The sequence below is a fragment of the Empidonax traillii genome, unplaced genomic scaffold (genome assembly GCF_003031625.1).
Source record: "Empidonax traillii isolate 1590-97213 ecotype Southwest subspecies unplaced genomic scaffold, ASM303162v1 scaffold248:size1534464, whole genome shotgun sequence".
NCBI classification, from domain to species: Eukaryota; Metazoa; Chordata; class Aves; order Passeriformes; family Tyrannidae; genus Empidonax; species Empidonax traillii.
In genome coordinates, this window is record NW_020955441.1 from 959,835 (window position 1) to 981,387 (window position 21,553).

The 21,553-nt window shown below is 41.5% G+C and overlaps 2 protein-coding genes across 5 annotated transcripts in view; both read right to left on the reverse strand.

Annotated features, from left to right (window-relative positions):
• Window positions 1-3,064: 3,064 nt before the first annotated feature.
• Window positions 3,065-13,605, reverse strand: DUT (deoxyuridine triphosphatase). Of its 2 annotated transcripts, none has more exons than XM_027888986.1 (7): window positions 13,525-13,605; window positions 12,816-12,978; window positions 12,021-12,112; window positions 10,929-10,973; window positions 5,241-5,315; window positions 4,232-4,302; window positions 3,065-3,796 (listed from the first exon to the last, which is right to left on the reverse strand). In XM_027888986.1, the coding sequence occupies exons 2-7, from the start codon at window positions 12,974-12,976 to the stop codon at window positions 3,740-3,742; spliced, it is 501 nt and encodes a 166-aa protein (XP_027744787.1). In that variant the 5' UTR covers window positions 12,977-12,978; window positions 13,525-13,605; the 3' UTR covers window positions 3,065-3,739. The 2 variants fall into 2 exon arrangements, with proteins under 2 accessions (XP_027744787.1, XP_027744786.1); XM_027888985.1 differs by lacking the exon at window positions 13,525-13,605 and adding an exon at window positions 13,358-13,430.
• Window positions 13,606-18,461: 4,856 nt separating this feature from the next.
• SLC12A1 (solute carrier family 12 member 1) overlaps window positions 18,462-21,553 on the reverse strand; it is a 46,425-nt gene continuing 43,333 nt past the window's right edge. For all 3 annotated transcript variants that reach the window (XM_027888931.1, XM_027888929.1, XM_027888930.1), the window contains exons 26-27: window positions 20,586-20,653; window positions 18,462-19,597 (exon numbers count right to left, since the gene is read on the reverse strand). In XM_027888931.1, the coding sequence (XP_027744732.1) occupies window positions 19,462-19,597; window positions 20,586-20,653 (204 nt within the window). In that variant the 3' untranslated portion in view covers window positions 18,462-19,461. The remainder of the gene's footprint in view (window positions 19,598-20,585; window positions 20,654-21,553) is intronic.

Below are 21,553 nucleotides of genomic sequence, written 5' to 3' on the forward strand. Positions count from 1 at the left end.
AGCAAGCATTCACTTTTCTTGCACTTGAGGTCACAAATTTATGCAAGTCAAAAATGTTGAGCCTGCCAAAAACATCATGCTACACTCCACCAAATAAAAGGACACTGTTATTCTTACAAGGAAAGGTTTGACAGGACAGGAAATAGGCAGGGTCATAGAAGTTTACTTACCAAAACTGATTTAACCATCTTTAAGCCAAAATACAATGTTAGTTATTAAAAAAAAAAAAAAAATTAGAAGGGAGGGAAGAGAAATACAAGAGCTCCAGACTATGTCATTACAGGAGTAGCAACTAATACAGAACTAGGTAACCTTAGTAAAAATGTACATAATTCAGGATGCTATACGTCACCTGCCCTTACTGGGTTAACACATACCAAGTAAGTTTTAATTTATATCCTGAACTTGCAAACAGAGGATTCTGATTTGGAAAATCCAGTGCAGAGTTTACCAAGCTATACATTAATTTCATCACAATGCAATCCTTAAGTAGACTGCATTCCACTTAAAGGAATGGAGGAAGAGAGAGTAAGAAGAGAGTGAATATGAAAGATAGGAAAAATGTTGCTGTTCATTACAATTTTCCATTTTTGTTGAAACGCAGCAGGAGAGCAAAGCCACAGGCTTCTCTACTGCTCTTGCATGCCAGGAGGGATTATGCAAACACTGCAACCACCCAAATCTTATTTAAATTATAGTCATTGTTCCCGCTTTAATGGTTATACTTTTGCCTGCTTTCACTCAAATATTGCTGCATCTTGCTTTCCGCCAACATAGTCCCAATGGGAGTCATCAACTCTTAATTATAGATGAACAGATCTTTGAAAAATACCTCTGGAAAAAAAGTGGAAAAGAAAGCAAACTTTAAGTGCCATCTAGTGGCTGATCTAAAAAACATGAAATAGATCAAAAAAATTCCTAACGTGCCACGGAGTAAAATAACTGTTGCTGAACTGAGGAGGCAGTGCTTAAATGCCACTGAAGACCAGGTTAATACTCTGGGGGAAAGAAAAGGACTCAAGATCAGTAGGATCACTGCCATAGTTTTTCTTTTAAGATTGTTGTCCTCAAGTGGAGATTTCAAGCAGCAGGAATTGTATAGGGATCACGTGTTCCTTCAAAACTCTCATCAGTCATCAGGTTGAGTGAGTCTGTCATCTTCTCCTTGCTCATGTGAGAGGGTGAGTTTTATAAGCAAGGGTAAGTTAAAAACTACCTTCTGTGACAGGTACTGCTCTGTGCCTCCTGTTTATGTTTGCCAGATACCAAGATAATATGCTTTTGTAGTATAAATAATATTATAGGAAGAAGAGAGCATTAAAAAAATAACTTGGAGGGTATTTCTTTTTGTAATAATGAAATTGTGGGACGTTAAATAAAAAAGGAGTGAAGAGATGCAGAGCTTGGTTTGAACCAGAAAGCAGCAAATGCTATTGTAAGAATTCTCCATTCACTACCAGTACAAAGTTTCCACAGGTGTCAGTGAAGGCCTTGATCTGCAATAACAACTTAAGAACTTTCACTGCATTGGTAACTCTTGTTGCCTGGTTAGATTTGTGTTCTATATATGGATTTGCGGCTCCACTGGAAGCAAAACCCCATCACTCGGATTGTTACCCCAGTGCAATGGTTTGGTGCACAGGGAGGAGTCAGTGTAGAGGTGAGCTTGAAACCATTTCTCATTTGAGAGATGCTTTTCTAAGGTCCTACTGAGAGCCCTGCAGAAATCTAAAATTCATTATATGCCTCTCCAGATAAGTACTGAGAAGCAGTGGAAAGAAATCCCACTATATTAACTTTCAAAATAAGTGAGCCTTTTTTGGTAATAACACTTAGATACTGGTTTTTAAGTTGACAACTTACAGCAGGCATGAATGTGTTTCTTCCTCATGTTTCTGAAACAGTATCTCAGGAGCTGCCTTTTCTAGCAAATAGTATCCCTTCTTATCTCAGAATCTGGGTATTATTTTCAAAAATGGAAATTAGATCAGTTTCTGACACAACAAATAATGACTATCAACAGAACTTGAACCTCTTCCTCGTAGGTTGCTGTTCCAAGCAAGATCATCTTGTAGAATCTTCTAAAAAGGACTTGCCACAGTGTATTCCCCTACTGGGTTTTTGCTTTGGGAGGTGAGAAGAAAAAAAGAGCAGCAAAACTTGCTCTTGGACTTACAGTATGACAAGAGGAAACAGCTTTACATAAAGGAATCAGTTATTCTAAGACCTATAAATAGCCTTTGGTAATTGGAGGTCCTTTTTGGCAGGTAACAGAATGGAAGAAACTCAAATGTCAAGCTCAGCTTTTCCATTTAAAGCTGCACTGGTGTGATGTGCTCCTTGCTCTGGCCTGGTGAGCCAGCTCAGGAAGGTCTGGGTATACAAATGCAAGGACACGTTGTGATGAGGGGCAGGGAACAGCAACAACAACAAAGACTAATAAGCTTATCATGCACATGAAGGGAAGGACTTTACCCCAGACAAAGATGAATGTACTTAATTGTTTCAGCACTGCCAACAAGGTAATGACTATCCCATAGCTGAAGAAATACAAATGTTTTCATACTACACTTTATTTTGCAGCTCACTGTGGGGGAAAATGGAGTTAAAATATACAAAATGTGTAATGTTTTGGGCCTATTTCACTGCAAATGGTTAGTTCTAGACAAAGACATAAAACTAATACCAGTAAGATTATTCTGATCTGAGACTACCACAGAGAATGAACATCTTAAGTCTACAAAAGGCCCACCTTTCCATTTCTGAAGCACTACTTAAAGCACATTTCATACCTGTAACCTTTCAGCCAAGAAAATCTAAAAAGAACACTGATAGCTACAGGAAAAAAATATTTGAGAGCCTTACAGCTCTTTTCTAATTCTTATGTAAAGTGGAAAAATAGTCATTATTTTTTCCTTTTTTGTTCCTGCTCTCCTGTGCCTGTTCTTTCACCTGAAAGGTTTTGAGTCATTTAAGAGATTCCCACCCTTAAAGAACGAGGTTCGGGACAGATTCCAAAATGGACAAAACTGAACTGAAAAAAACAATTTGTGCACTGCTTCAGTAATTCATACAGTAACATATTCATAGATTTGTCAACAAATATTTCAACAGCATATTTCATAGCACGTACTCTATAGAAGTTATTTCCAGACAAGTTGTTATTTAGCTCAAAAACTGTATTGTTTGCTCTTAATATAACAGTGGAAAAATTGGCTGCTTGAAGATCAGCTAAGGATCAAAGTCATAATTTCAGCTTTGAACAGAAACACGAGTATTTGGACAGGTTATAGAAGATGCAATAGTAGTATCTTTGCCTTTTTCAGGGGTCAGAGTGGGAGGTGATATCGAAATGTATGAAATAGGCTCAGTATGAAATCCTGAGCCACGTGGAAGATGGATTTCAGAACATTAACGCAAACTGGCAAAATTGGCCCTTTTACTTTAGGTGAGTAAAATCAAATCATGAAGTAATTTCTTAATTTATTAGAGTATAATCAAAACATAAACAACATACTGTTGAGGACTAAACATCAACTGGATCAGTGAAACCAGTCATGCATATCTCCCCATTATGCAAATTCACTGCCTGTAAAAATAGACAGGAGGATACAGAAAAGCTGCAATAAAACTAGAAATGTTTTTATGCAGTCCTAAAATCCCACTTCTAATTCAAATGAAAATTTAGAAACAGTGTAACAAAAAAAACCAAAACATATACAGCGTATTCAAGTCATTCTCAGTTCTTCCCGGTAGAACCAAAGCCACCTTCACCACGATCCGTATCATTCAGAGCCTGAAAGACAACAATTCGGATAAGCTGGTTTAGTGCCTTTACTCTAGACATGATACTGTCTATCATGGAGAAAGGTACATTTTACCTTCAACAGGAGCTATGATTGAAAAACCAAAAAAATTTTTATGAAACACTTTGGAATACTTTATGCACAAGTTTAAACAAATGCCACATTGTGAGACAACCATTTCTAGTACAGACTGAAGTGTTTCTCAAGTACCTGTTAACTCTGAAAACTACACACCAAAAAAAAATTCCACCTAGGGGTGGGCAACGAACCAAGACTTTCATTCAGGTAGAACTGCTGCTATGCAGTTTTAACACTCAAAGTAATTTTAGCAAAGTATTTATCTATATCATCAATTTCATCTTATATACAAATATCTTTAACTATTACTTATTGAAAATAAAAAATATTTTCTTTTGGCAACTTACTTCGACTTCTTCTAGCTCAGGATAATAAATGCGTTCACAGATGAGCTGGGCAATTCTATCCCCTTTTTTAACTGCAATGAAGTTAAAATATTATTAGTTCCTTCAAAAAGAGTGAATAATCAATACAGAGTTTAGACAGTTTCCTTTCAAGAGTATCAGAATGTAATAAAAGTGAAAGCACTTATTTGAAACTTAGTTAAGGAGATGTTGACAGCCCCAGAAAAACACAGGTAAAGATAAACTTGTGCTTAGTCCTTTTAATGTGAAGTATCAGCAGCTGGACCAGCTCAAGGCACTTCCATTCATTCCTGGCATCATTAAGATGCCATCCTGTGGCATCTTAAGTGTCACTATGCATAGGTAGTGCAGAGATGGAGAGACAGCTCTGTGTATAAGGTGGTTCCTTTTGTGAACTAGGCCCAGGAATTTGGGAGGAAAAAGCTGAACTGATAAAAGGAAAACAAGGTTTCTCACTGTGAACCCAACCTGGTTCACAGAACTTCCCTAAGAAGCTTGTGCTGTGAAGAGGCAGAAGGGGCAATATTTTAACTGGGCACTGAGGCTTAAAACTGACTGTTTCCAGAGAGACAGCATGATAAAAGAAAATTCCTATCTTTATTAGTTTCCCAGCATCCTGGAGAAGTTTTTATCCCAAATCCTGCTCAGCTGAATTTTCTTTTTTCCAGAGAAACAGAGAAACTTAACACAATCTGCACTTCAGTACAGATTGTGAATCTAAAGCTTAGCTAAATAGGGTTTTTTTGTTTGGTTTTGTGGTGGGGGGGTTATTTTTGGAGGTGGGGTTTTTTGCATGCTGCTTAATTTCCTATGAGTGGAATCTTTTTGTATTCCCTTGACAGGACTAAATTAAGTATCTATGTTTTTGTTAATTAAAAGAAGAAAAATGTTCTTAGCTAACTCTAACTCTCCATTAACTTTTAAAGAAAAGGTTAATTTCCCATTCCCAGTCAGATGGCTGAAAGCAGGCTCTGCCAAGCTCAACAATTACCTTCAAAAGTCTCCTTGCCAAAGTTGAAGAGCACTACACCAACATTTCCCCTGTAATCCTCATCAATAACACCGGCTGTCAGGAGGAAGAATTCAGAGGGATATCCAGTTAATAAATGTCAGTATATCAGATCGCTAGATTAGATAATGTTTAGATTAATAACTCATAGCAGTATCTCATACTGACATCCTTTATCCTACTCATGCACAATTAAACAATACATATGCAAATACTGAGACTCTAAAAATGCTAATCAGTCTTGCAAAAAGAACTGAAAAACACCATAACACGTCAGGAAGTGTTTTACCACTACTACTAATTTTAGTTGTAATACCCCATCTGAAATCACGACAGCTGGACCAGCTTCAGGCTCCATTTGTTCTGCTAACTTCAGCACTTTGAATGTCAAGCAGAAATCTGTTGTTAACTTTAACATTTCCTCTGAGAGCTATGGATTTGCACAGATCCAAATCCTGTACCTCTGGCAGGGTAACAGAACTGGAGCTTTAAAAAACTGATTGCCATTCAGCTGTATTTAAGTATCAAGAACTCTGAAGCTTGGAAAGGAGTACTAGGCAAGCACAGTGTTGGGAACTGCAATGATAACGGTCGCCTTCTGCTAGAGTTTGTGCTGAGCAGCAGCTTACCATCATCAACACTATCTTTCAGCAGAAAGATAGTCTGAAGACAACCTGGATGCATCCTAGGTCCAAGCACTGGCACCTCATTGATTATATCTTGGTCCGACAGAGAGATATCCGCGATGTCCGTCACACCCGCGTGATGCCTAGTGCAGAATGCCGAACAGATCATCGCCTTGTGCGCTGTAAACTTTACCTCCACCTTAAGTTCAAACCTAAAAAGGGCGGCATTCCTAGAAGGAGACTTCAAGTTAACAATCTTCAAACAGCTACAGTGAGGGACAGTTTCCAGGCAAATCTTCAATCCAGGCTTGAAGTTCATCCCACAGATCCCTCTCCCGAAGCGCTTTGGCAACTTATTAAAAATAGCATTCTGCAGTCCTCTGAAGAATCCTTAGGGTTCTCCTTCAAGAAAAACAAGGACTCGTTTGATGAAAACAATCATGAGATCCAGGAATTGCTGAGTAAGAAGAGAACTGCTCACCAAGCCCACCTTCTCAGCCATCTTGTCATATAAGAAAAGCAGCCTTTCGACTCACATGCAGCAAGCTACAACAGAAACTTCGTGATGTACAGAACAAGTGGTGGACCAATCTTGCAGAAAAAATCCAATTATGCGCAGATACAAGTGATTACAGGGGATTCTATGAGGCTCTGAAAACAGCCTACGGTCCTACACACCAGGTTCAAAGCCCTCTACTCAGTGCAGATGGCCAAACGCTTCTCACTGATAAAGTTTCCACTTTGAATCGATGGTCTGAGCACTTCCAGACTCTTCAGTACCAGCCGTGTAGTTCAGGACTCAGCAACGCAGTACATTTCACAACAACCAGTGAAAACAGAACTGGACACTGCCCCCACCATGGGAGAAACTCTTAAAGCAATACAGCAGGTGAAAATTGGCAAGGCAGCTGGGGTTGATGGAATCCCACCTGAAATCTGGAAGCACGGTGGCCAAGCACTCCATGCTAAGTTTCATGAATTTGTGGTGTGCTGCTGGGAACGAGGTGAACTGCCTTCAGACCTTTGTGACGCTCTCATCGTCACCTTGTACAAGAGGAAAGGAGATAAATCAGACTGCTCAAATTACCGAGGTATTACTCTGCTCTCCATTGCGGGTAAAATCCTTGCAAGAATTCTTTTGAACAGATTAATACCCACCATAGCAGAAGATCTTCTACCTGAGAGCCAATGTGGTTTCCAAGCCAACAGAGGTACCACAGACATGGTATTTGTTCTCAGACAACTTCAAGAGAAGTGTCAGGAACAGAACAAAGGACTCTATGTTACCTTTGTTGATCTCACCAAGGCTTTCGATACTGTGAGCAGAAAAGGTCTGTGGCAGATTTTGGAACGTTTAGGATGTCCTCCCAAGTTCCTCAAAATTATCATCTTGCTTCATGAGGACCAGCGCGGTCAAGTCAGATACGGTGATGCACTTTCTGAGCCATTTCCAATAGCTAATGGTGTGAAGCAAGGCTGCGTTCTCGCACCAACTTTATTCACAGTCTTATTCAGCATGATGCTCCAAAGGGCCACAGCAGACCTCGATGATGAAAACGGTGTCTACATTCGATATCGTACCGATGGGAGCCTTTTCAACCTAAGGCGACTGAAGGCCCACACTAAGACCTTAAATCATCTTGTCCGTGAGCTGCTTTACGCTGATGATGCCGCCCTCGTCGCCCACACAGAAGTAGCTCTGCAGCGTTTAACATCCTGCTTTGCAGAGGCTGCTGAGCTTTTTGGGCTGGAAGTCAGCTTGAAGAAGACAGAAGTTTTATATCAGCCTGCACCTCAGGAAGTCTCCCATCATCCCCATATCACCATTGGGGAAACGGAGCTCAAATCAGTCCAGCAGTTTGACTGCCTGGGAAGCATCATCTCCTCGGACGGTAAGATTGATGCCGAAATAGACAACAGGTTAGCAAAGGCAAACAGAGCTTTTGGTAAACTCCGTAAAAGAGTGTGGCAAAACAAACACCTGAAGAAAAGTACTAAGATCGGTGTTTACAGAGCCGTTTTACTGTTTACTCTTTTATATGGAGCTGAATCATGGGTAATTTACCGGCACCACTTGCGTCTCTTAGAACGCTTCCATCAGCACTGCCTCCGTACCATTCTTAACATCCACTGGACTGACTATGTGACCAACTGTTGTGGTTTTGCTCTGGGTCAATTTTGCCTTCCACCCCCCACATAATTACCACTAGTTGAGAGTAAGTTTTTGCAGACAAGAGAGAGACAGGATTTGGGGTAAAATAGTATATACATTTATTACTAGTAAAACAAAAATTACTAATAAGTTAAAAACTAAAGAACTATATTTACAGCAATTTCTACTCAAGTTGAAGTGTTATATATTTATAGAAATACTTCTTCCCTTTTTTACTAGTCCAAGGAGAAGAAGTAGTCTCATTCTGTATCTTTGGAGTTCCAGTTCTCTCCCTCTAGCAACAGATCCTCAGCAGCAGCAGCACTTTCATTGCAGTTGGAACTTCTCTTTCCCTCTTGCTCTGTGTTGGCTTCCAGGGCTGGGCTTAGCCCCCTCCTGGGCTAAGACCGAAGGCTGGGGGTTACCCAGGTTCTGAAGGGTCTTCCTTCCATAGGCTTGCAAGGGGACACTTGCTTACTATGGATCTTCTTCCACAGGGTTACAGGGGATAATGGCTTAAGAGTCCACCCCTGTTTCCTTATGGAGGTCCCTCCCCATGGGAGAACAGTCCTTGATAGACTTCTCGACATGGGTCTAGCACGAATCCACACACGCACGGATTCCAGCATCTCACATGGGCCGTCTCGCTCCAGCATGAGATTTCCTCAGGGTTACAAAATCTTCAACAGCAGTATAGATCCACAGACGCACGGATCTCAGTATCTCACCTGAGTCGTCACTGCTCTAGTACAGGTTTCCCTCGGGGTCACAAATCTTCACCAGGACTCTGCCTCACTTCAGTCCTTTTCATGAAGTCTCGGTTCTCTTTAGTACATCCACAGACTTTTCTATTAGCTGCATAGGGGGTCTCCTTACTCCGACAAACTTTTACAAGTAGCAGGGATTACTTTTCAGTCTTTTCCCTGCTGAGGAGAGAGAGAGAGCGAAAAGGCAGGGGGGAAACAAGCCCCCTCCCCCTTTCGCACTTTACTTTTCTCGCTGCAGCTTCGGCTGCCAGCTTTGACCTTGGAAGCTCCGTTATCTTTCGGCTGGAATTCTTCCACAGCGGTTTCTGTCCAAGCAGTTCGTCTCTTAAACTTTTTTTTTCTTCACTCTCTTACTAGAGAGAAGGGAGGACTTCAGTGCTGCACCTGCTCCCCCCACCCCGGCCCAAGCCAGGGGAGGAGGGAGTCTGGCCCTGCTCGGGCCCGCTACTCCTCTTCCCTACATGGCTGCTGCTATTAATTCCAACTGCACCAACAACCTTCTCTTCCGTTTTCTTGAAGATGTAATTAGCAAAAGCGTCACTGGACTTTTGATTGGCCTTTTTGTCCAGAAATTACCTGGACAAAACCATCCTCAGCCCCAAGGATAGGCTGATGGGCAAAACCACAACACCAACACGTCTGCCCTTGAACAGGCAGCAGTCACGAGCATTGAGGCCATGCTGCTGAGAACACAGCTGTATTGGGCAGGGCACGTCTCCAGGATGCAGGACCATCGCCTCCCTAAGATCGTGCTCTATGGGGAACTTGCCACTGGCTGCTGCAAGAGAGGAGGCCTGAAGAGGAGATACAAGGACTGCCTGAAACAATCCCTCAGCCTTGGCCATATTGATCACCACCATTGGTCTACCCTGGCCTCCAATCGGGAGGCCTGGAGACCATCTATAGACCATCTGTAACGTTGCTGCTGCTTTTGAGAACACACGCAGGATCACTCTCAAAGAGAAAAGACAACGCAGAAAGAATCACATCTCGTCGATATCACCTGGGGAGTCTTTCTGCTGCACCTTCTGTAACTGGACTTGTCTATCTCGCATTGGCCTTTTTAGCCATCAGCGCGCTTGTAGCAAGCGTGGGTAGAGCCCTTCTCAAATCTTCGTTTGCGAAGCTTAGCCATGATGAAGTATCAAGACTGAAAACTAGCTTGCTCTTATATTTTGTATAACAGTATTAGCTACATAGTTCAGAAGATTATCTACCAATGCACATTAATATAATTATATTCTGCTTCTTTGGAGTTTTTCTCTCAGATAAAACATTTCCAGTAGGAAACCTGGAGTTTGGGCCTCCCAAGTCTGTACTTTGAGGTCTGCTTACAGAAAAAAATATTAAATTACATGCCATTTCAAGCCATTTCCAGATTTATAGAAAGTACAACCCTTAGAGATTATAAACACCAGAAGAAATTGTATTATACCCTGAAGTTTTAATATTGAACCACAGGATGCAGCCCTAAGAATAGCAAACTGTTTTTTTAATTAGTTTCTTCATCTGTGTGAAAAAAAAACTGCAGTCCCTATGATCCATAATAGTTACTGTACAATCTCTGCACTAGTTCCCAAGTTAACTTGCTGGTATTTAACTGATACACAAGTGCTTAAAGGGAACCCAATTACAGAGCACTGTCAAAAGTGAACAAAACATAGGAGGTGCTATGTATGTATATTTTTCAGAAGCAAAAACATTATTCCAGTGCTATCATCCCTTTTCAATACCATTGCTCTACATTCTCTGTGTAAAAGACCATTTGTGTGTTACTGATTTAATTCAGTCAGATCTTACACTAGACTGAAAAGAACCACATAGAGATGTTTAGTCAAAATGGAGAAACCAGTATATAAGAAGTCATCTTTAACACCTAAACAAAAAAATAACTCCTACGGCAGGCATTGCCTACGAAAGTATGATACGGTTATTGTTTTAAAAAATCAGTAATAACTTTACCATTCAGCAGGTTTAAAAATAATTATGATGCACTGGTTCTCTGAGGTGTTACCCAGTCATCTCCTTTTGCCAGGCTAGCCATGGAGCATTACTTATTTGTGAAATTAAGGAACTTCTGTGATCCATATTTACAAAGCCTTAACAAAAATAACAAAAGTCTTACCACCAACATCTATGAAGTGCTTTGCAGCTAAACCAGAACGTGGTGCTAGAAAAGAAGAAATTCTTTTTAAGTGTAATAATTTATCTTTTCAAAGAGTATTTACAGGTTATATAGAGTGTTTGCATAGTTATGGCAACAAGAATTGCTTCCACAGTCTAAAACAAACATGATTTTACAGGAGTTACTGTTAGAGTGTATATATATATATATATATAAAACAAAATAACAGCTGCTACAGGCTACAATAAAATTGCAATTTTAAGTGATATAAGCATATCTTTGTTTAGACCAACAATTGCAGAGTAGGTTTCTCCAAGGAAGGCAACAGGAACAGACAAAGACTGTCCAATCTTGGTTTATTTTTGGTGACTACCACTGGTTTGGCATAATCTCAAGAGACTATGAGGCCAATCCATTTAAGCTATGATGGAAAACAATATTTGGCAAGCAATTTACTAAGCAGTATTTTACACAGATGAATTATGTGCAGGGGTTAGGGGTTTTATTTCCCTTAGCCTACTTTGATGACACTTTAAAATTTTCAGTGGGATAAGAGAAAGGCACACATGTATTCCTTTCAAATAAAAGGACATGGCAAACTCTGATCATGCTCTTCCACTGGAGTGTCTATTGCTTTTTTTACTTGATGAATTCACACATAATTCATAAAAGGAATGCACAAAATAAATAGAATATCTCCTCAGGTTCTCTCAAGTATTTTGTCACAAAAAGAAGTCAAATTCTGCTTCACTAGTATTCTTACTTTGGGGTTAATTTTTAAACATCGAGGGATGTATTTGCTGTATGTTCATTATCTATTGGTCTTTGTGATTCAAATTCTGAAGAAATAATGATCTATTGCAGAGCCTCTGAAGTTGTATGTAGATTACGACCTTTTTTGCTAATCATCTTTCTGTTACCTGCCATACACCAAACTTCAAATGTGTTTGACAAGAAATGTCTGTTACAAGGCTTAATAAATCACAGCCACGTGGCAGCTCTTTTTTTGTGTAGACTAATTCTGAAAGCTGAAGATGGTGTCAAACCTGTCTTAGAATGACTCTGCAGCCTTTTTATAGCTTCTTTACTTACCTACTCGGCCATAGCACCCAGGAGGAAGTGCTATTTGAATGTCTGTTTTCACTACAGCCTTTTCCATGGGTGGTATCACACAATCATAGGCACTACATTAAAGAAAGAAAGACTCGTTTATAGAGAATATTTTTTAATTTTTCTTCTCTGTAATTTAAGGTAAGAAATTACCAGAATTATTCCAGTTGGGAATATATAAAGTGGAATTTACACAGAAATATTTACAGATTCCTGAACATAGTGAAAACCATTGAACAATGTTATAAATTCACCAAAACCGAAGTCTGTATATTGACTCACATGGTTTCCAGCTAAGAGCATTATCAAACTGGCACCACTTCCTTGGCCGCACCCAGCAGCCAAGACGGAAGCAGAAAAGCACAAGCGCTGGCAAGGAGGGCCCGCGTGCACTACCACTTTTTTTGTTTCAATAATGAGGCTCCTGGCCAATGCCGACACCAACAGCAATTCTTGATGATGTGTCCAGATTGGCTTTTGGCCAAGGACTACATCGCTCTGATGCAGTGATGGAGCACGGCTGGACCACAGACACCTTGGAATGAAGGGCCAGGGATGGAGGAGTAAGGGAGATAACGACCAGGGCAGCTCTGACCTCCTCTCCTGCAGGGCCGGCGAGCCCCCCGAGGGCTCCGCTCAGCAAGAGGCCACTGTGACCCTCTCAGCCGCCGGAGCCCCGCGCCCAGGGCTCGCCCACTGGGGCAGCATCACGATCGCCCGGGTGCGGTACCCTGAGACCGCCACTCCCGCATGCGGCACCCTCACCCTCACCCTCACCTGTACAGATCGTAGCCCGCAGCCCGCGCGGAGCCCCTGGAGGGGGTGAAGGCATTCTCGGACAGCTTGGTGAAGCGGAGCCGTGTGCTGTGCTCGCCGGGCCCCGAGCCCTTCTGCCTCTTGCTGGGGGACGGCTGCAGCACGGCCTCGGAGGCGGGCATGGCTGGGGGACGGGGAGACGCCGTGAGGGGACTGACAGAGCCCGCCAAAACGCGGCTCGGCCCACTGCGGGCGGGGACAGGGGGGAGAACCGGCCCTTCCGCGGCTGTTCCGCGCGCGGCTCACCCCCGTCATACCCCCACCTCCCCTCGCTGTGAAAATGGCCTCGTCCAGCTCCTCCCGTGCGCCCCGAGCCCGCGCGGAGGGTCCCGCCTTGGGTCTGCCAGCCCGGCCCGCAGCGGGCGCGCAGCGGGCGCTCCCCCCGCCTCCCCAGGGCCGCGCAGCGGGTGCTCCCCGCAATCCCCGCCAGGCTCGGGCAGCGTGTGCTCCCCGCAATCCCCGCCAGGCTCGGGCAGCGTGTGCTCCCCCCCCGCCCCCCTTACAGCGCCCGCGGGGCTGCAGGAGCCGCCGGAGGAGCCGGCCCAGCATCGCGCCGCTGCCGTGTATGGAGCGCCGCCCGCCAGCCCGGCGCTGCCCGCCGCGGCCCGCATCCCCCGTGGGGCGCGGGCGGAGGCAGCGGCGCCCCGTTCTCCTCTCGGCCGGGCCGTACCTGCCAGCGCAGCCCCTCTGGCGGCGGCCCGGCCCGCGGCGTGGGGCGGCAGCGGCGCTGGCGGTGCCGCTGGGCGGGCCGGCGGACCCCGCGGCGCGGGCGGTGTTGCCGGGGGGACGCGATGGCGGCTGCACGGACGGGCGGGGCTGGAAGGGATATTTGGAGATCCTCCAGTTTAATCCTGCCCCTAAAGCAGATTCAGTCAGGGCGGGATGCACAGGACAGAGGGAGGAGGAGACTCCTCCGTCAGGAATGGTCAGCGCCAGGACAGAAGCGTTTGCCTTATGAAAGGGAAACAACCCTTGTGAATGCTGGAGATAGGAAAACCTATCAATGCTCGGCCCGTCCTGTTGGTCTGTTTTTGTTCTTCTGTCATTGAAAAACACCAGTGATTTCACTGTCTTTGATTTTTATACTCACTGCCTTCCTTTGCCATCCCATCTATGATGTACTTTCCCCCTCTATTTTTCCTGTCTTTATCTTTGTATCTATATCTATCTATCTCTATAGGATATATATATTATATAGGACTAGGGAAGTCCTTCATTCCCCCATAGCTCTGTGTGATGTGGGCTGACAGGACTCTTATCCATTGGATTCATAGTTTCAAACCTGTCCTTGACAAGTCTGGTGGAGGTATTTGTCTCTCTGCAAAATAGCTGCAGAGTGTTGGAGTTCTCTTTGCACAAATCACTTATATTTGTGATTTTTTTAGATTTTTTTTTTTTTTTTGAGATCTAAATGTACATGATTATCTCCTTGCTATGGTACATTTTTTAAGTGCAGCCAGATGGCAGTGAAACCTTTGCTACGCAGTTCAGTTACAAGAAATATTTTGAAGCATGTCCTAGTTTGGGCTTCCGTTTATTTATGCTCAATATTTTCGGTCTAAATAGTATGAGGTGTTTGAGAGAGAATGCATATGTATCACAGATCTCTGTGAAAACACTGCTTAAAATATCTTATGGCTTCTGATGTAAGCCATCCACACACTGAAATTTATAAGAATTGAGTTGTATTGAATAATTTTTTTTTTTTTTTTTACAAGGAAAACTTTATAGAGGTTTCAACTGCACTGTAGTGTAGAAAAGCACTAATTTTATGAATGGCCAGGCTCAGTGAGGCAGGCTGGGTTCTAAATTGTACTTAAGGTAGCTTGGAAGTCCATGAGTAATAGATAGGAAGACTCATCCAAAAATATTATTAAGAAGAAAGGTCTCAGCTGAGTGACACTTTTCCCCCCCTGAGATCTTTACAAGAAAAAAAAAAAAACAAACTGAAAAAAACAGTGCGTGAAGTCTGGGCAAGTTTGCTTTGGTCCTGGGAGTGTATTGCTTGCTCTGTAAATAGTTGGCCAACCTTCCTGCATTCTTGGTTGCTGATTAGTCCTGCTCTGCATTTGGCATTTCTTCCTGACTTTGGAAGACAATACTGAAATAAACTGGAATTATTTGCCTTTTTATCTCGATTGAGAGCAGGAGTGGAGGCTGCTTTGTTGTCCACAGAAAGAAACACAGAGCTTCTTTCACAGTTAATAATAAAAAAAATTCTCTCCAATGAAGTTTTGGTGTTAAAATGACCATTTTTATTAGGAGAAAACTACGGCTTTAAGCGAGATATTTCCCAGCCCAGTCTCACTTAGAACAGCTGTGTCTCTCACAGTGATTAAGGTTTGTAATTTAAAGGATTGTTATGATGAGTGTGTTTATAATGAAGCTCTATTTTTGACTGCGTGTTTTGCTGTACAGTGTGGGGGCTGTGGAATTCTGCCATTGCTTTTTACCCTATTCCAGACAACCTTGGTGTTTTATTTTGTTTGAAACTGAATTTCCTCTGATGAAATTCCAGCAGTGGCATGACTGTGGGCTGTTGCTCTTGTTATCTGTGGAGAATGGGAACTACGACTCCCTGTATCTGTTTGTTGTTTCCATTTTTCCTTGCAGAGCCAAGGCCAGTGTGAGGTGTTCCCTCAGCAGCGCTGGCCACACAGTCTTGATGGGTCACACAGCTGCCAAAGGGCCATGTCAGCGAGGTACCAGCATCGACTCGTGTCTAAAACAGTGGCCTGATGTCTGCCGAGGCACACTGTGACAAAACCTTGCCTTCCCTCATCTGTAGCTCATTTAGCAAAGAGCTGCAGCACTTCAAGGGTTCACTGACCTGCCAGAAGTTGCAAAGAGGTAGCAAGGGAGAGAGAACACGATCTTGGAGTGATCCACACTCACTTGGCTGAAGTCCAGTGGCAGCCAAACAACCAGAGGCAGAAGGCTGAGGGAGACCCCTGAACTTCAAGCTGAAAAGGCTGAGGGTCACTCAAATTCTGTTCTCCCAGCTTTGCTGATAAGTCAGGGACCTCTGCCTGAGGGGAGGTGACAAACAGGTGAGAGGAGTTAAATCAGTCAATTATAGCTAAAACTCTGCAGCTGTTTGCCCCCTGTCTACAACTTCAGTGCTAATTCATGTTACCTGTTGACACATCTCTTGCTTGTAAACTGCTGATCAGTTGCTGAAACTGCTTTCATGGTAAGGAACTTGAAATATCACACGGAATCACAGAAGAAGAGGGAAAATATGATGAATGTCCAGGTTTTCTGAGAATTAAGGACAACCTGTTATATTTTGCCTATCCAGGAAGGCTTTTGGTAGGACTTTTCAAAGATGTAATGAAAATTGCAGAGGTTTAAGAATGGTGAAAATTACTGTGGATGTGGCTGAAGCTTTGTACCTCGTGGCTGTGATGATTAAGTGGGAACTCCTTTGAGGTGTGAAGTGTGATAGCAGCATGTTCTTTGCATTGTGCCTTGCAGAGCTGCAGTTTATCTTCACAGTGCAGTGCCTTTTTGGTTAGAAAACTTTTCTGCTTGTACTGCTGGGTAGCTGAGTTAAAATTAAATAAACAAACACCCCAACAGAAGTAATCTCTGTTGGGGACTGAAAAATCTAGTGAAAGGCACGTTGGAAGAATGATTTTCTGGACAGCATAATCTGGACTATGCTCTGGGGGTTATGTGATCAAGCTGGACAGCTTACCAGTGGTTGTAAAAAGATTTAAGGGAAGCATAGTCTCTGAACTGTGATGAAATGCCTTCTGTGATACCTGTCAGAGCTCCCCTAACATTAGGAGGGAAAGGTGAGATTCACTGATGAGAGGAGCGATAGTGGATCATTTTAACAGGCCCTTAGGCACAAGCTTAGCTGTGTAGGATGTCTGGGCTTTTAAAGAAAATTCAAAATACTCTTTGTTCTTGCTTCATAGCAACAGTATTTTCACACTTTAATGTCCCTGGTCACCTTATCTATGCTTGCTTTTGTTGTGGCTGATCAAACCAACCCTAAATTATATAAACCTACTGAGTTGGTAGTGTCATGATATAAGCTCAAAATGTACTAGAGAGCATTAGAACTGTATTTTTTCTAAAGGTGTCAAATGTGTAATTAGAATTTAGTTACTAACATGATGATTAAAATTCAGCAGTTGTTTTATGCATAATTTATATAGAAGTGTTGGTTACAGAGTGAGAAATGAGGTAGGTGGACTAACAAAATTTGGCAATCAAAGTTGCAATTTAAGATAGTCCATAATTAGTGTGCTCTCCAAATTGGTCATGCACACACTTCAGGAATCATAGTGAGGAACAAGAAATGCTGCTGTGTTTAAATTACTTGTGAATTTGTGGAAATAATACTTTTGGTTAGTTAAGAACTGTTGCATTCACAGTTTGTGCTGCTCATTATAAATCCCATAACACTGTTGTGTGGATACATCTTCTAATTAATCACTGTAGTCCAAGCAAGGACTTTTACAGAAATGTTTATGTTAGTACTTAGTTTTTGATGACTGTTCACTTAGCAAAGTATCTCTAGGGATTTATTTTTGCAATGCCCACAGCATTGTGTTCATGAGAGAGAAGTGTGAATAGCATTGAAAGTGCCGTTGCTGGTTAATTTTGTGCTCATTCTCTTCATGGGTCTGCTTAGGTCCCCCAAAACACTTTGGGTCAATAGATTGAGAATGACAGTACTTGGGAATACTTAGGAAACAATCTGCTCTCATGTACATAATTAAATGGCTTATTAGAGGTGTGTGTGGTTCCTCCGGGTCCTTTCTCAGATTGTGGTAAGAAACACACTTACAGAAGGCCCAAGTGGAGCCTCCCTGCATTGCCTGCGTGCCACATGCAGATTATACCTGTGTGGTGTCTGAAGTGAGATGGAAAGGATGGTGACCATTGCAATTCTACAAAGCTGGAAGGACCTGAGAGCAAGCTCCAGTATCTCTGCCAACATCACTGCGAGGGATGAGAATGATCATCTCCTTGTTTTGCAGGTGCAGAATGAGAGCTTTGGTTTGCTCAGAACTGTGCAGGAAGTCTGGTATATGGAGGAAACTCATATATCTGTGTAATGCACTTAAACTGCAAAATGATCCTTCAACCTGGTTGTTTATGTGTAAGAAGGAGTGAAGGAAGAACATTATGAGAAAATATCAGTATTTCATATCCTGCCTTTAATAGATGGAGAAAATAAAGCATGGGTTACTGGGCTGCATTACCATGTTCTGCTGAATTGCTGCTGTTGAACTCAGAAAAATATGAATATCAAATATTTGTCATTTTTGTAGATATACTGCTAGATCCTCCCCAAGTTAAATTCTAATAATTCAAGCAAGATGGAAGCTGAGGCTGCTTTAAAATATACATTTAGTGAAATTCAGTGTTCCCTGGCTTTCATGAGGTTTAGATGTCAGTTGATCTCTGTCAGGGAGCTGCAGAACTACAGAAAATAAATTAGCCATGTTCCTTGATGGGCTTTAATTTAAATAATGCTTACACATAGGTTATGGCTTTCCCCATTAAAAAGAGAAGCTGCTTTTCTTGACAGCCGAAATTATAAAGTTCCAGAATGTGGCAGAATAGGAAATAGAAAAATTACACAACTTAATGGATTTCCTTTATTTTAAGTTAGTGTACAATGAATGTTATTTAGAAAGTCAAAAAATAAGATAGATCTTTTATATAAATCAAAAAATAAGGCATTCAACTCAGTTAATGAGTTTTTGTTATTTTCTAATCACATAAATCACTGTACATATTATCCCAAAGTATAATGTCAGATTGTATTAACCCTAATATTCCTAGCAAAAATTGTTTGAATATTTATTATTTTACTAATTTTTTTGTGAAATATACGTACCACATTTGATTATTGCAATCATACATTGTATTCCATGTCAAAGCTTGAAAATTCAATATCAAGTCTTGTCATGTAGAGTCCATATTCTTATAAAGGTGAGGTTTTTGTTTGTCAGTTAATTAGAAGTGTTACAGTTAATACAAATTAGCAGAACAAATTAAGTAAAAGCATCTACTGTAGAAATAGGTCTTAATTTGGCAATATTACAATCAAACAGCATTGCAAGTATTCCACTTGCATTCTGTTAGTTTATGGCTTTGACCTGATGGATGCCATACAGGTTTTATTCTCTCTCACAGGTTGGTGTATTTCATTTTAATCCTACTTTGTGTCTATTAGCAACTATGATAGTGCAATTTGAAAGAAGTATTTACTTGTAGATTTAATGAAATTTATATTGTAGCAGTTAATTTTGGCTTTCTAGGATTAATATCAAATAATTTTCAATACTCTATAAAATCAGAGGAATTTCTTCTTTGTGCATTCAAATATTTTCTGACTTATATAATATATAGGTAGATTTTCCTTCTTTTGCCTGTACTGGAGTGTAACACCAGCAGGGACCATTTACATTTTTTTTTTGTCTAATTCTTTGCTGTGTTGCTTTGGATTTTTTTAAAAAAATTTCTGTTAATTATTTAACTTTTAGATTTGTTTTAGGTAAGTATGTCTTTAATAAATCACTGCCATTACAAACATGGATGTTGAGATCAAGCAAGGCATATTCTAGGCACCGAGGTTTTCCTAAGAATAGAAAGTCAGTACATTTTTGTGGTTGCCTCTGACCATTAGGACTGGAGGAAGGTTCTTGGAGAGAATTTCTAGCCAAGCCAAATACAGGTAATCAGACACTGCTCCTTTTCTTGCCACAGGGAGGCTCCTGTTTAGGCAGAGGGAAAAATAAAATTAGCATTGTGAAGGCAGGGGTAGCTCAGGTAATGTGCTTCTCACTCAAGATTAGGTAGAAAACTGTTCCTATACAACTCTGATATAACAAACCCATGTGATTGTTTTAATATCATCAAGCACAAAACTACCATTAGTCCTTAATTTGGAAACTCTTACATGGTCGTACTGGACATGAACTGCTTGTGATTGTAACCTTTAACTGGTAAAGAATATTTTCAGGGTCATAAAGCCCACACATAATATGATTTTATTTTTTTTAAAGGATAAAAAATACAGTGCATGGACAGTTTTGCAGTCCATCAGCCTGTTTTCCGATCTGTAATTACCGTGAGATGGGAGTTTTAAAGTGGGGGTCAATTTATGGTAACATTGTGTGATCACCCCCTTTCTGGAGACTGAATTAATAGAGCTGAAGAGCTTTATCTGCACATCACAAGTGCAAGCTAATTTATTGAAGCTGTGTACAGAAAATGTGGCTCTAACTAAAAATCCATTCTGAAAATGGCTTGCTTTTTGGGTAATTTTATTGGTGGCCCTCTTTACCTTTATATAATTGCATCATCCTAACTCAAGTTTCAAGTAGATCTTGGCTAACAACTCCATTTCTTACATGCAAACCTCCTTTTTCTAACTTTGAATTTGTAATAGTTGGGAGAAAAGAAGGGAAAATACGTGTTTTCTGCAGTCAGGCAAGCAGATGTAACACTCAATGTGCAGATTGGATGTGAAGATTACATTTTTGACAGGTTTTTCATGAGTAGAGATTTCTTTTAAGCTACCAGGAAAGATTCATATTCAGTGCAGTCTCAGAGAATTATCAGTCCAGATGCAAGTCCTTCAGAAGGTACTCAAGGGATTGGTTTTGTGCGCAGTGAAATAACCCAAGGGTTTCTGTTGCTCCAGTCCAGAATCCCTGTACACATTATTCTCAAAGTTAGAACCAAAATGTTGGCACTCACAGGACAATGATGTTGGCTGCTCTGGAATGCTCTTGTAGGAGTTCGTTCAGACGGACCTGGCGGTAACTCTGATTAAAACAAGGGAAAAGAAAAAGGTCAGTTCAGTCAGTGATCCTCAGTTTTGGTGCCTCATGGACTTCTACGCTGCCCCTTGCAGTAACATTTTCTGCTGTTGCTTTGGCAACATTGGACTCTGTGGTCTGCTCTGTGGTCCAGAGTCATGGGGATGGCAAAACACGAGGCCAAGCCGTGCTTCTTGATCACTATAGTTATGTTGGGGCCAGAGTTGTTCACCCCTGTGTAAGGTTTCTTGGGGATGGGGGTTATTTTCCTACTGACACAGTGCATAGATTATTATTACTTTGAGATTAAGCCTTTATCAGGCCAAGCTCAGGCCGTCAAAGATTTTATAACTTAACACAAGTCATAGGGAACAAGAGACCAGAGCAGGTTTGTGTAAGATAGATGTATCTTAACTGGTCTTGTAAATTACTTTCTCTTTCCCTGGAGAAAGTAAAAAGCTGTTTTTTCTCTGTTCACACCTTAACATTTCTTCCTCTACAGAAATTTTTACTGTTCTTTTACATGTTATATAGGTAAGAATCCTCGTAATTTAGCCAGTTGTTATCTCATGAGAGTCATCCTAGAATATCACCCTTTATCTGTGCTGCCAGGTTTTTCTCTATTGAATTTTAAATGTGTTCTAATGTCCTCTGTGAAATTTCCAGAACTGCCTTACTTTTGAAGATAAGGGGCAGGCCTTTCCAGGTGTGTAAGCTAAAATTTTTGTTGCTGTTCTTGTTTTATAGAGCAACTTGTCATTTTTATGTTGCTGACTTTTCAGCCTAGGGGGTATTTCTCTGGTTCTGTAGTTAGTGACCAAGCCTAATTAGGTATTTTCTTTCTCTTGTATGCTCACTGGTTCTGCACACAAGTGTGCAGAATATTTGTGATTATATTCCCATTGT

Coding starts and splice junctions, on each gene's coding strand:
- DUT (XM_027888985.1), bottom strand. CDS start 13,403: ATGCTGGGCCGGCTCCTCCGGCGGCTCCTGCAGCCCCGCGGGCGCT. Junction 10,974..12,020: donor TGGGTGCTATGGCCGAGTAG/GTAAGTAAAGAA, acceptor CTTCTTTTCTAG/CACCACGTTCTGGTTTAGCT. Junction 5,316..10,928: donor GCACTTCATAGATGTTGGTG/GTAAGACTTTTG, acceptor TCCTCCTGACAG/CCGGTGTTATTGATGAGGAT.